This window comes from Montipora foliosa, chromosome 14 (genome assembly GCF_036669935.1).
Source record: "Montipora foliosa isolate CH-2021 chromosome 14, ASM3666993v2, whole genome shotgun sequence".
Classification (NCBI taxonomy): Eukaryota; Metazoa; Cnidaria; class Anthozoa; order Scleractinia; family Acroporidae; genus Montipora; species Montipora foliosa.
Window position 1 is genome coordinate 5737278 of NC_090882.1, and position 12987 is coordinate 5750264.

The window sequence follows — 12987 nt, forward strand, 5'->3', positions numbered from 1 at the left end:
TGACAAGTCAGAATCCATCAGTATTCCAAGGTATTTCACATAGGTTCTCATTTCGAAATTTGTAAAGGTTTTCTTTGCAGAGAGAAAAATCTTTAACTGAGGAACAAAAGGCATTATCTTCTGACGGGGCCGGAAAATAACAAAGTTTGACTTTTTAATATTTTGAGTCAACTTATTGGTTAAGCCATTCACTTGCGGATCTTTGTAAGTTCCAAGTTAACAGTTGTTTCAAGAACACGTAGGTTTTCATCAGATTGTGGTGATTGAAATATATGGGTACAGTCGTTTCTCGCCTTGTGGACACCTAATTTCGAACGCCCCGCTAACATGGACAGCTGCTGAATCTCCGGCAAAAATTATAGACTTTTGATTGAAAGAAACGTCCGTTGTTACGGAATCTCGATCGCTTTTTACAGACTTAACCGACACGTGTTCCGGTCGAGACAGTGCAACTCTACTGTTCTAACTCTCGTCATAACGGACAAGTCCAAACAAGATCTCTGGAGTTGAAGATTGTGAAAGTATGACGGTGTTACAACCCGATATTCCACCTGATTCCTATCCACAGAGCTTTCAAACTGAAAGGTATTGCACATTTTTCCCAAAACAAAACCTGTACATCAAATTGAACCAAATATTCAATTCACCTACATGCCACAGTATTACCTACGTTAGGATAACGTTGACCGAGTCATAATTCTGGTTTCGAGATATCGTACATGTCGTTCGAGGGTTATTACACTTTGCGTTATTACAATACGCGTTAGAAAATTTATTACATTTTGCGTTGACTTTTTTATTACATTTTGCGTCAATGTTATTACATTTTGCTTTAGCATTACATTTTGCGGCGATTCTTATTACATTTTGCATTGATATTCCATTTTGTGGCGATTATTACATTTTGCCGCGGCGTAACACATGGACACGAAAATGGATTGTAAAATGTAAGTAGCATACTTTAATCTGCTTTACGGTCTTCCACATTTAACTTTGTCGACATTGACAGCGTTAAAAATGTTGAAAGCTTGTTGGAAGTAACGACTAAAATTTGAACTGATTTAAACTTTCGAGCAACCTTTCTAGAGCAACAATGTTAAAATAACCCCATATGGGGTTTTGATGTCAACATGAGCACCCTAAAAGTCTGTCGCTATATTTTCTTCAATAGCGTTGCGTCGCCAACAGACGGAATAAAGAAAACGTCAACAAAAACGTAAATTGCAAAACGCCACGTGTGTAATAACTGGATCAGTTGAAACAAAACGTTTCGAAATAAAGATGTAGAATGGACGATGACGTGCCGTCTTCTAACTTGCGCTTGCGTTCGCCTTATGCCGCGTGAGAAAACGAAACAAAGAAATCTGCTACATGTGGCCGCTTCTGGCCAATTAAAGCACTCGTTCCAGATTCCCGGCGTCTGGGCATTTGAACAAAATGGCGGAAGCCGTGTTATGCTTGTGTCGAAGTTTGTTTTCACTTAGCATAAGTTGCTTATGCTTGCGCGTGTGCTTCCGTCGCTGGTGAAAAACCAGGCTTTAACCTTGGTTATTTCTTGTTGTCTCGCAGACTGAGGAAAGAAACACAGTTGTCGTCGTAGATTAAATTCACGACTAAGCTCTCTTGTTTGATGGCGAATAGTAAAAATACACCATGAACTTTTCTTTATTCCAGTCGTGGTCAAATTTGAGAATCTAACCAATACTTGGAGCCTATATCTCTCAACTGATCAGCTTTACTATTCAGCTCAATCAGAGCCAGTCGATTTTCGACATTCTGATCACGTGAATGGCTCGCTAAGAATATGTCTTGTTCAACCCAATTGAGGTTGTCTTCCAACTAAGTTGCTAGGTGACCGACATGTCGCTTGTACTTTGTTTTGACGTCATACTCGTCAGACACAAGAGTCCTCGCTTCACGAAAGTGAGAGCCTGGAGAGGGTAGGAATCTTTGACGTCTGCAAGCCACTTGGTGAGAACGCAAGCCACTCTTTCTGGTTGCCATGGCGACACGTTAAGAAGTGAAACTGCTGCAGCCAGCTGGACGGCACAAGTCACTTCAAGAAAAATCGAAAAATCATGTCGAGAGGTATAAACAAATGGAATTGATTTCCACCTTAAGTTCCGTGCAAACCGACGCAATGGTTATGCAGATGTTGGATGGTGTTGGCAATGGTGTGCGAACGGACGAAACATGTCCCAACAATGTGAGGACGTGCAGTGTATTATGGGAAGAATACGACCCATAAGACTTTGAAAACTTGCAAATGCATGGCTATCTCCATGGAGACCATATGTAATGCGCGTGCGTGGTCCCAACAATGTTGGAAGAGCTGTGCAAACGGATCCAACATTGTTGCGCAACGCTTACGCGACCCCGGAACAAAAGAAATGTTGGGAGCCCTGTTGTTGGCTCAAACGTTTGACCAGTTTCAGCGTTCGCGCAACAACTCCCAGCAATATGCCACACGGTGTGCAAACGGACGCCTAAGGACGGTGCCTACTTATTGTTATTGCGCATACGTTCAGCGCATCTCGAGATACTCGGATTTCCTATGGGTGGTGCTTATTAAAGGGGTTAGATCACGCAATTTTAGGCAATTTCAGTATTGATCAAATGGTCATAGAATTAACTGAAATAACAAAATAACGGCTCAAAACTATAGAAGAACTCAAACAAAACACAGGAAAGCTAAGAAGGGACAAGGATGGACAAAACTGGGGAGGATTGAAATGGATTGCATTTGGGTAAATTTGAAAAACGTCGGGCCACCTTTTTTCAAATATATATCAGTTTATATCAAAATGTCATTTAAACAGCTGGAAAATCATTCTCAGTTGTTACGTGGCCCTGATTTTGCAAATGAAAGACTCTTGCTCTGCCAATTTGACATTAGAGCTCATAACTAACAAAATTAAACAAAATTACCTAAAACAGCGTGACCTAGCCCCTTTAACAAAGGGATCTTTTTGTGCGGTTCAAAACTATGCAGAGAAAGCAGAACTTAGCAAGTGCTCTTGATATCCAAAAAGAAAAATAGGGGGTAACCATGCATTTTTCAGGGATAATTAAGCTTAAATTTGGAAAAGAACGCCATACATTGCTTTGTATTTTAAAGCTTTTTACAAATATTGTTGATTAATTATCTTCGAAAAATGCGTGGTTCCCTCAAATTTTCTTTTTGGATTTCAATAACACTTGTTAAGATCTGCTTCTCCCGCACATTCAGTAAACCGCGCAAAAATACCTTTGAATTAGTACGCACCGTCGTTAAGTATTATAAATCAAATCGTCATTACTCCAGCGTATTATCATATATAGAGAGGGCGTCTTTATAATGCAAAATCCACTAAAATTAGTTTTGGAACCTCGTAGCAGATAGCTACTTACCAATGGAGTTCGGTGACAGCTTTTCTTCAAGCAGTCCACATAACATGTCCGTGATTTCTGGAACAATGGTTTGCTGATTTTCGATGGCAATTTTACACAAACCGCCTGAAAAACATATTTCAGAATTTAGTAAACGTAGGACGTTTTAGTAATCAGACTCAATGAGGCTGGCCTTTTATGGAGTACTATGTTTGGTAATGAACTAGATAAGGATAAGAACACTATGACACATTACTTATTGATCGATGAAAGTGAAATTCGGCTGCAAGGTAGTCCAAGGCGATTAGAGGAATCTTTGTGACGCCATTGTATATTCTCAAACTATTTGCATCGGAATTTGCTTATAAAAGGCATCGTGTATCAAACAAATCGGCTTTAAAAGTTCAAAGAAATTATTCATATTGGACATCTCCCCAGAGCAGTGAGGTTTAATATCCTGGTGTTCCCCAAAGAAAATGAACCACGAAAATTCCAGGAGTTTTCTTGTGAACTCACCTAACAGTTGAATGCACACAACAATGTGCGATTCTTCAAGTCTTTGTTTCCTCAATTTCCCACACTTAGAACAATTTTCATGTCCTCTGCCACCATCCCCACCCTGGTCACTTGCCCTACCCTCCCCACCCTTCAGTTCTTCTTGGCCGGGTAAGTTTTGAGAACCACTGTCATGAATTGATGTGAGACAACAGCAGGTCGAGTTTCTTCCTTCAGAATTGCCATTGTCTGCTTTTAAAGTCCCAGTTTGTTCATTGATTGAAGACGTGGTAGGAGCAGTTTTTTCTTTGCTGCAATTTAGATCAATGTCAGACGCTTTTGTAGCCCAAGTCTCCAATATTCTCCATATACTGTCTGTTATGATAACCTGTAAACTCCACTGCCATCCCAAAACACAGGACAGTAACTCCAGAGATTTGATGAGTTCAAAAGAATGTCTGCCGGTCACCAGACTTCCATCTGAAAGTGGAAATTTGAATCAATTTTAACCCTTCCATTCCCAAGATCAAAACGTTCATTCTCCTGACTAGTACCATAGATTTCTTTGTTGGGTATTCATGAGAATTTGGTGTTGTATCAAGATCACGCCTCTTAAAGGCTCATGTTCACCCAAAAGGCATTGCGCTCCGCGTTGAATTTCGCACAGACGGAAAAACTGAAAAAGCGCCGGCGAGTACCCAATCAAAACGCTGGAACTGTTTCAGAAACAACAACACAAGCGCGCAATGTCTTTTGGGTGAACATGAGACATTAAGCTGATAATTACCTTCATTCTCAATACCTGTCTGACTGACATTTCATTAAAATTGTGAGGAGAATTTACATACTGCTCAATCCTGGGAGTCAGAGGGTTAATTAATGCACCTAACTTCAAATATTTTTTCTGAAAATAAAATGAATCTTTCCACCAAAAGAAAACAAAATGTATCATTTTCGCGTCGAAATTGTGCCTTTAGTGTCGAAAGCGTTTCGCGAGGTTAGCAAAGCGAACAGTCATTTCAATTTTCCTTCACAAACCGTTTTGCATTCGTGTTTACAAAGACTTTTTAAATTGCAAAGCAGATTGTGACGTCAAATAAAAATATACTCGCGCCAGTCAAAGCTCGGTCGCTGATCCAAGTCAATGCTTGTTGTGCTTTCTTTACGAAAGCTGTACAACAAATAAAGTGAGAAATTGCTCATAGTGCAAAGATTTATCTTATCAACGAAAGAAAACTGAATAAAAGCAACAAAAATAAGTATGCTAAACGTGAAAAAAGCGACTTAAATTATTTTAAAGGATCGGTTCGGGTAAAGAACAATTCGTCTTCCAAAAACAAAAGAAAGCATTTAATGTTTGCCCACACCTTCATTAACGCAGACGCAGTTCAAATTTTGATCACGAAGCTTGTTAATTAGCCGTAACCCAAGTTCCGTCAGTATTTCTTGGGTCACTTGTAAATCACTTCCCAAACAGTATAGCCTGCGTAGAACATTTCCAAGGTCGCTAGAAAACGAAGCCGCCCAATTCAACAACACGTACAGCAAAGTTTGAGCCAATGGAAAGAGTTCATTGCTCTTCCAATCAGAAGATGCAGGCAGTAGTTCCGGCCAGACAGTTACCATGGCGACCACGATCTCAATAGCTGCTTGCTGGAAACCGTACAGCGAGCGCATGACGTCATAACAGACAACGCGAGCACAGGCAAGATCATCTTTGAGCCGACACAGTGATGTGAAGACACGGCTACGGAATGGTAAAGACGACGAAACTTCATTCGGGAATGTAACAAATACTTCCGGTCACATGACTTATTGGCGCTTCGTTGTAGTTGCGAGCGGCCATATTTGTATGTAATGTGTTCTGTTAGTCAATAAACATGATAGGGAAGTTATGTGTTCCTTTCTTATTCTTCATTAAACACGAAGACGCACTATAAAAGGCGTAGTGGCTTAAACACATGCAAAAGATTTATCAATCAACCGTGGACGCCAACGAGAAATCTGTGATAATTTGTTCAATAAAGAAGCCCCTTATGGCAATGTGTCCGTAATATGTCATAAAACATTATCAGTCGTTTTTTTAAATCCCCAGTCCCTATATTTTTGCGCCAGAAATATCTTTTAGGGCTTCTGTCTTTGTGTTGCTGTTTGTTGATCACCATCTTGAATAATTAATCAGTCGTGCTTGCATGAATTCGAACAAAAGCATTGCGTGAAGCGCCCTCTTTTATAGTGCGTGTTCGTGTTTAACTTTCGACATGTAAAATTTCACATAAGCACTTTTGTTCAGCACTATTTTCTATCCCACATGTCGTGTTTTCAATTTAACGAGCGGCGACATTTGTTTGAGTGTAAACAAAATAAAAGCCTCATTCTGCGTTACTCTTCATCTCTGCAGATATGTTTCGAAATTCCCCTAATTAGATGCACGAGAATTCCTATAAGCGTCACGAAGTGTCCCCTTGCTTTTCATTCCTCACGTCTAGGAATCGCGGGAGAATGTGCACGCGCAAGCCACGATTGGTTTTGATTTCACTTCTGATTGGTTGAAAAAAAGATGGCGCGAGAACTTTGAACCAATCACCGAGTGACGTAATCATAAACAAAAGCAATTCGCTGATTACTTTCGATAAAAATAGGAAGAAAAGGCTTAGACTTCAAGGGACACTGTGTTTGATGGCAAAATTGGGCGTGCATTTAATCAGGGACATTTCTGCAAATATGTGCACCATTCATTTCGAAACTGAGGCAACCAACAACACACAAATGAGCTATTTCTTGCGTCCAAAAAGGAGTCTATGAAGGGTTGTTCACATAAAAGAGGGGAAGATCCCGGCAGACGATCCTACTAGTTGTTCATTTCCTATGAGATACGTCCAGAATTGTACGAAATTACGAAAATTACAAAAATTTCAACTGTACTACGAAAATGACGATTTTGACAAAGACAAAAAATCGTTAAGTGGAAGGACATGCAACATGCGAGGGTCCCACTAAAGGCCGGGACACACTAGTCGACAAGTCTCTGCGACAAGTTGCTCCATGTGTACTACTTGCAAAACAAGTCGCTGCCACACGACGCCTGTTCGGTGCACACGCAGTGATCTCGTATGAGGGGGAATGTGAACTAGTTTTCTAATTCAATATGGCTGACCATATGACGCTCTCTCATTGGTTCATTTATATTTTGTCGCAGCGACTTGTTGCCGGAAGTGTACACACGATGCGACAACGCTGCTTTCGCTATTTTTGTCGCTGCGATAAGTCGCACGAATTCAAACTGGTTTGAATTCGTGCGACTGATCGCGGCGACAAAATCCTGCCGCAGCGACAATGATTTTCATGAAATTAACCGTGTCACACAAAGCGATTTGTTGCAGCGACTTGTTCCCGCGACGTGTCGCAGCGACTTATCGCCTAGTGTGTCCCGGCCTTAAAACGACGATTTTCACGAAAATTACAAAAAATCGAAAGATTCGTAATTGCGTGCGATTCTGGACATAAGTGGTTCTCATAAGAAAGTTCTAATTACGCTTATCGCTTAGGTCAGAAAACTTCCTTTCCTTTCGCTCTTCCTCTCCATGAATACTAGGCCGAGTTTGATAAAATAATATTCCGGCATGGCTAAGAGGCTTAATGGTCAAATTTCACGGCTCAGTTCTGCTTTCTTTGTCTCACAAGTCTCAAGGGAGATCTCTAAACAAAACGATACTCAATTTTAACCATTACGCCTCGTAGCCATGTGTGAATATTAATATATCGAACGTGACCTATTCACACCCAATCCTTAGCCTCCATTTTTAATCACCCCAGAATGCATCTTCTCCGAAAAAGATGGCGACTACACATCGCGCGCAATATCGTTCCCAGGGTCTTCTCGGTCGTCTCCACATTAAAAGGCTATGACACAAAACGTTTTCCATATAAAGCCACATCGCTGTCCAAAATATACAAACCCTGATACGTACCAAAGAGAAAGAACTCCTTTGAGGCCGCCATCCATTGATTGGATTTGTCCCGTGATCACACCACGGCAACACAGGTTTACCAACCGAGGAACAAAGTTCCCAAACATTGGATGATTTTGTGATAGCTGGGTAATCATCTCTAGAAGGCGCTCCTCAAAACCGGTTTGAACCGGTTTCCATTCCTGTAATGTATGATTCTTTTCAAGTTGGTCCAGAATTAACGGCATCGTGTCGTCTTCCCGAGCTTTTAGAAACTGAACTATTGCCGAGGCCAAAGGTGTGCAAGAAGATATGCACCTTTTTGCAGCAAAGCGTTGGACTATAAGTTTTACCTCTACCGAGTCTTCGTACAGACGAGTTAAGCACCTATATGCGTACTTAACTTCTGGCATATGCAGAGGACGTGTTGACAGAGAACGTGTGCATTCGGCTGGAGCACTTACGTCTTCTAACTTGAATTTCGTATTAATTTCAGCTTTGGCTTTACTAGCGCAAGAATTATTACTTGCTTGTGAAAATTGCCTTGCAACCATAGGCCCATTATTGGCAGCATTGTTTGAATGCTGCTTAACCATCATCGGCCCGCCACCAGGATCAACGTTCGCAGGTTGGATCGGTGTTGGCCCAGTATAGGATGCAATGCTTGAAAAACGTTTGTCCATCAATGTGCCACCATTGGTCTCAATGCTCGTCGGGTGTTGGACCACTGTTGGGCCAGTCTTGGTCGCAGTGTTTGAATACCGCCCAACGCTACTCCTAACAGTTGCCGGATGCTCCGTCTTTGGCCCACTACATGTCTCAATGTTGGAAGCCTTTCTCTCCAACACCAGCCCAACAGTAGAAACGTTGCTCCTTGATTGCTTAAGTGAAGCAACATCTGAAGGCGTCGTTACTCCTTCGCTTAACACAGAACTTTGCTTTGACCTCATTTTCTTGAAACGAGAAACAAAAATTGACTCATTTTCAGATTTGGAAACTGTTTCTTGTAAAGAGCGTTTTAGTGATCTGTTCTCTCCCTCTGCAGATGATTTATTAGTACTGTTATTGTTATCGACGCAGAGATTCTTTACCACATTGGGTCCCCTGTCAGATCGTTTGATAACAACCGACGTATCCCCTGTTGACACTTTCCGTTTCACAGATTTTGGCGGCAACTTAGCACCACTCGCAATAAGGTTACGTTGCGGCAGAGACGAAGTGATTTTGTTAACCAGTGGGATCTCCTTGGCGTCAATCCGCGTCTGTCTCTCACATGCACTGGCAGGCTCCAAAGGGGCTAGACCAACCTCATCGATCAAAGCAGGAGGCGAAGGAGGAAGCGGTGACAAAGGAGGCAATTCACTAAAACTTAGGTCTCCGATAACCGAAGCTTCGTCATCCGATGGGCAAGGAGAAGGTGGGAGGGGAGAGAGAGTTAGAAACTGATCGCCAATACGCTCTTGGAGTTTCCGCATGGCGTCTTGAGCTGTCAACTTTTCCTGGTCGCGACGCTTCACTGGTGTGTTCTCAAATGTGTCATGCACACGAAAACTCAAAGAATCAGTTTCTTCGAATGCGCTTACTGTATTTGACGAAGACGATAGAGACGTTGGTTCTGTGATTCCCGCAGTGAGAATAGGTGTATTGTTTTTAACAGGCGAACGCTTCTTCCTTTCCTCCACAGTCGAAAACTTCTTGTCGTCACGAGCGGCAAAAGATGTCTGCCAAGTTTCAGTCTTTTCAACAACACTTTCTGCGTGACATAACACAGATTCTGTTCCGTCGGTTTTCGAGATACAAGCGGGAATAATAACTTCAACATTAGAGTGTTCGTTTATTTTGTTAGAGCTAGAAGAAAGTTCAGCGTCTTCGCTTGAAGAGGAAAGAGGGGATATTTCTCCCTTAAAAACACCCCACGTTTTTTCCTCACAGTTTAATAAATGGTCCACAGGCATTACAGAACTCTCTTGTAAAACTGAACTGCATGTGTTGGAAAACACGGCTCTGTTCTCCTTGACAGAGTTGTCTGTCCTAAGGTCCGAGGTATTTGAAATCTTCACTGCTGAAGCGAGACCCTGGTCTTCAGAGCTTAGATCTTTGCACTTCTCACCAAAAGAGTGTGAAGTTGAAGTTGCTGTTGTAACAAAGGATACTGAATTACAACTCTGCGAAAACTCGTTAAGAGAGTTACTTGACTTACAGTCCGAAGTGTTTACAAACGTCACTGATGAAGCAAAGTTTCTATCTCCAGTGCTTTCATCTTTGCCTTTTCCCGCTAAGGACTGCGAAGTTGACGTTGCTGTTGCGAGAATCGTGCGTTTGTCAACAGACATTTCATGGAAACTATCACTTCCAAGACTATCGTGTGTACATGACTTAAACGCCGCATCGTTCTCTGAGTTACCAACTTCGCGACTTCCATCTTTACTCTTCGTCGCCAATGACTGTGTGATTGATGCTGGTAAACAAAACTTTTTCGCTGAAACGTCTTTAGTTAGATTAGCGCCTTCAGAGGCAGTCTCATCTTTTGATACAGATGAATGTGTCACGTCTTTCTTGAGCAGCAAATTGGAGTCTTGGTCTTTACTATTTAATCCTTTATCTCTTAACAAAGCCAAAGGCTGAGAAAGATCCCCATCCATCTCTAAGTCTGAATTTCGACATTTAGCTTCTTTTACCTCTGAGCAAACTATCGTAGTCTCCTTCGGTATTAAGCTGAATTTTTCACGACCTTGATTTTCATCTTTCGTACCTCGAACGCCCGTTGATTCTGCCTCAGTTTTCACCTCCTCGTCTGAAAGAAAACGTACTTTTTCCTCCGTAATATTTTTATCGTTGACACCAGAACTCGAAGACAATTCGCCAAAAACAGAATATTTTGTTATAGGACTTGAAACAACCTGAGTTTGTTGCTCTGATGAATCTGAATTCAGACTAGGTATAAAATCAACTTCCGGTTGATCTGGTTCGTCTTCAAAACTATTTAAGACTTCGTTGTTATTTTTTTCGAGAGTTCCTTCCAGCCATTGCAAAACAGTTTCTTTTGTTTGTGAGAAGTTTTGTGCGACACTAGGATCGTCTTTATCCTGTGACGAAATTTGCTCGTCCGTTGATACGTCGTTTAATGGTTTGGCCGTAACAAGATTCGGATCATTTGACGACAATTTATTAGAATTGTCATCTTGCTCCGTCACCTTGTCGACGGAAACCTTGTTATAATTTTCAGATTTAGGCGAGAAGGAAAGCTTCAGCTCTTTGTCAATATCGCTATTTACAAGTCTGTTCATGCTGTTCTTCTTCGCACCATCTCCTTTGTTTAAAACTGAACTTGACTCGCTGGTAGTAGATACCTTTACAGGTAAACTCGAGACTGAGTCTTCTGGATGAACAGGACATCCACTGTTTGCCTGATCCTGGACCACATCTACAGCATTGGAACCCTGTCCTTTCCGTTCACTTGAATTTCGGTCCTCTTCGCCACCTTCGTCATCCTTCGTTATCTTTCGCACAACCCCATTGTGCTTCAAATCAAGATCCGAATCTTCTGAGGTAAGAGCTCGGCTCGAATTTAGATCATTCCCAGTCCACTTTTCTGATGCACTATCATCTTCAGACGAGGCACTAAGCCTCATCGCCTTAGCCCTGGAACGAGTCATGACACGTGATGTCGGAGACGTGGCACGGCATTTTTCTTTTCTCCGCGGACAGGGACTCAGCCCTCCTTCGGTGAAAATTGATTGGTTTGCGGTTTCAACAGCTCCAAAACTGACTTGATCTTTTTCGCTTGCGTTTACGGCTCGAGAAGACTTCCTCTTTTCACTGGGTGAATTGTCCCCTTGGCAAAAAGAAGTTTCGTGTTTACTTGCCATCTCGTGTTTTGTAACTCCATTTTGAGACTTGACAACCAAGACTGGTTGGGAATTCTTTTCCCTTGAAGTTTCTTCTTCCCTAGTATTTTTCACATTTTCAAGGAAATTATCAACTGCGTTTCTTTTTCCCAGTTTCGGTAGAGATTGCACCTGTTCCATTTCTCGATTATCCGATATGGCAACATACTTTGCTGATTTTTCGGTAATTGTACTGTCAATTTCCACACCGGCATCTACAGCGCAATCAGTAGTTTTTGTTGTCTTTTCAGAAAGAGATTCTACAGGTTTGGCTCCTCGATTAGCAGGGTTGACATCATTTGGGTCTGGTACTTCTGAAATTTTGTCTTCAATTTCCATATCTTTTCCTGATACTTCGGACACTTTATTTTCAATTTCCATATTGTTGCCTTTTGCATCTTCTTCAGTTATTGTCGTTTGTTCAGTTGAACGTCGCACAACTTTCGATTCCTCACAACCAAGGTCTGCATTATCATTCGCTAATACTTCGGAATTTTCATTATGACTTCTCATATCGCTGCCAACAGCAAGTTCTTCCGTTCTCGATGTCAAATCACCTATACATTCCTCGACATCCCTTTCTCCACAAGTGGAGATTCTATTAATCGTAAGTGAATCGTTCGAAGTGTTCTTTTCAAAGTCTTCATTATCAACAGGATTAATTGCAGTCCTTGCTCTCCGTTCCGACGCACCTTGTTCAAGATCCATTTTGTGATTCTCTGCACTGGTTTTATTCTCAACAGCGTCGATGAGATTTGGATCACCATCCGCTTCACAAATCGAAGTATCGAGCTCAGTTCCTGAAGGACGTGCTGGGAATTCACCCGAATCTGTTACAGCCCCCATAAGCATGTCCGCCAAATCACCCAGACTCGAATCACTGTCAATGGCTTGAGCTTCGTCCTCGCTGGCTTCCGAAGAACTACTGTCTTCAAGTGCGTTTCTCTCGGGACTTGGAGGAAGAGGGCTGAGGGCAGCTTCCATATCTGATACCTCACTAAGTTCACGAATGATATAAGCCATCCGATCTTTTGAACAGGAGACTGGAGGCGAGGACTCTTTGGTTTCCGAGTGAGGCTTAGCTGGTTGGCCTGTTTTGCGTTTCTGTCTGTAAGTAACCAACAAAACAATCATGTTAACATCTTGAAATTCAAGCGAGCCCAAAATTGATTGGCAAAAGAACTTTACACGCACGTAGAGCTCGATTATTTCTGCCTCTGCACAATTTGATCTCGCAGGAGAGTGTAGTTCGGAAAAGGAGCGGAAGTCATCTTGAGGGTCAAATG

The 12987-nt window shown here is 41.9% G+C and overlaps 1 protein-coding gene across 1 annotated transcript in view; it reads right to left on the bottom strand.

Annotated features, from left to right (window-relative positions):
* Window positions 1-758: 758 nt before the first annotated feature.
* The window catches only part of LOC137985237 (uro-adherence factor A-like), a 22039-nt gene continuing 9810 nt past the window's right edge, over window positions 759-12987 (bottom strand). The window contains exons 12-16 of the mRNA XM_068832790.1: window positions 7836-12809; window positions 5232-5611; window positions 3886-4344; window positions 3391-3495; window positions 759-2056 (exon numbers count right to left, since the gene is read on the bottom strand). Of these exons, the coding sequence (XP_068688891.1) occupies window positions 1848-2056; window positions 3391-3495; window positions 3886-4344; window positions 5232-5611; window positions 7836-12809 (6127 nt within the window). The 3' untranslated portion in view covers window positions 759-1847. The remainder of the gene's footprint in view (window positions 2057-3390; window positions 3496-3885; window positions 4345-5231; window positions 5612-7835; window positions 12810-12987) is intronic.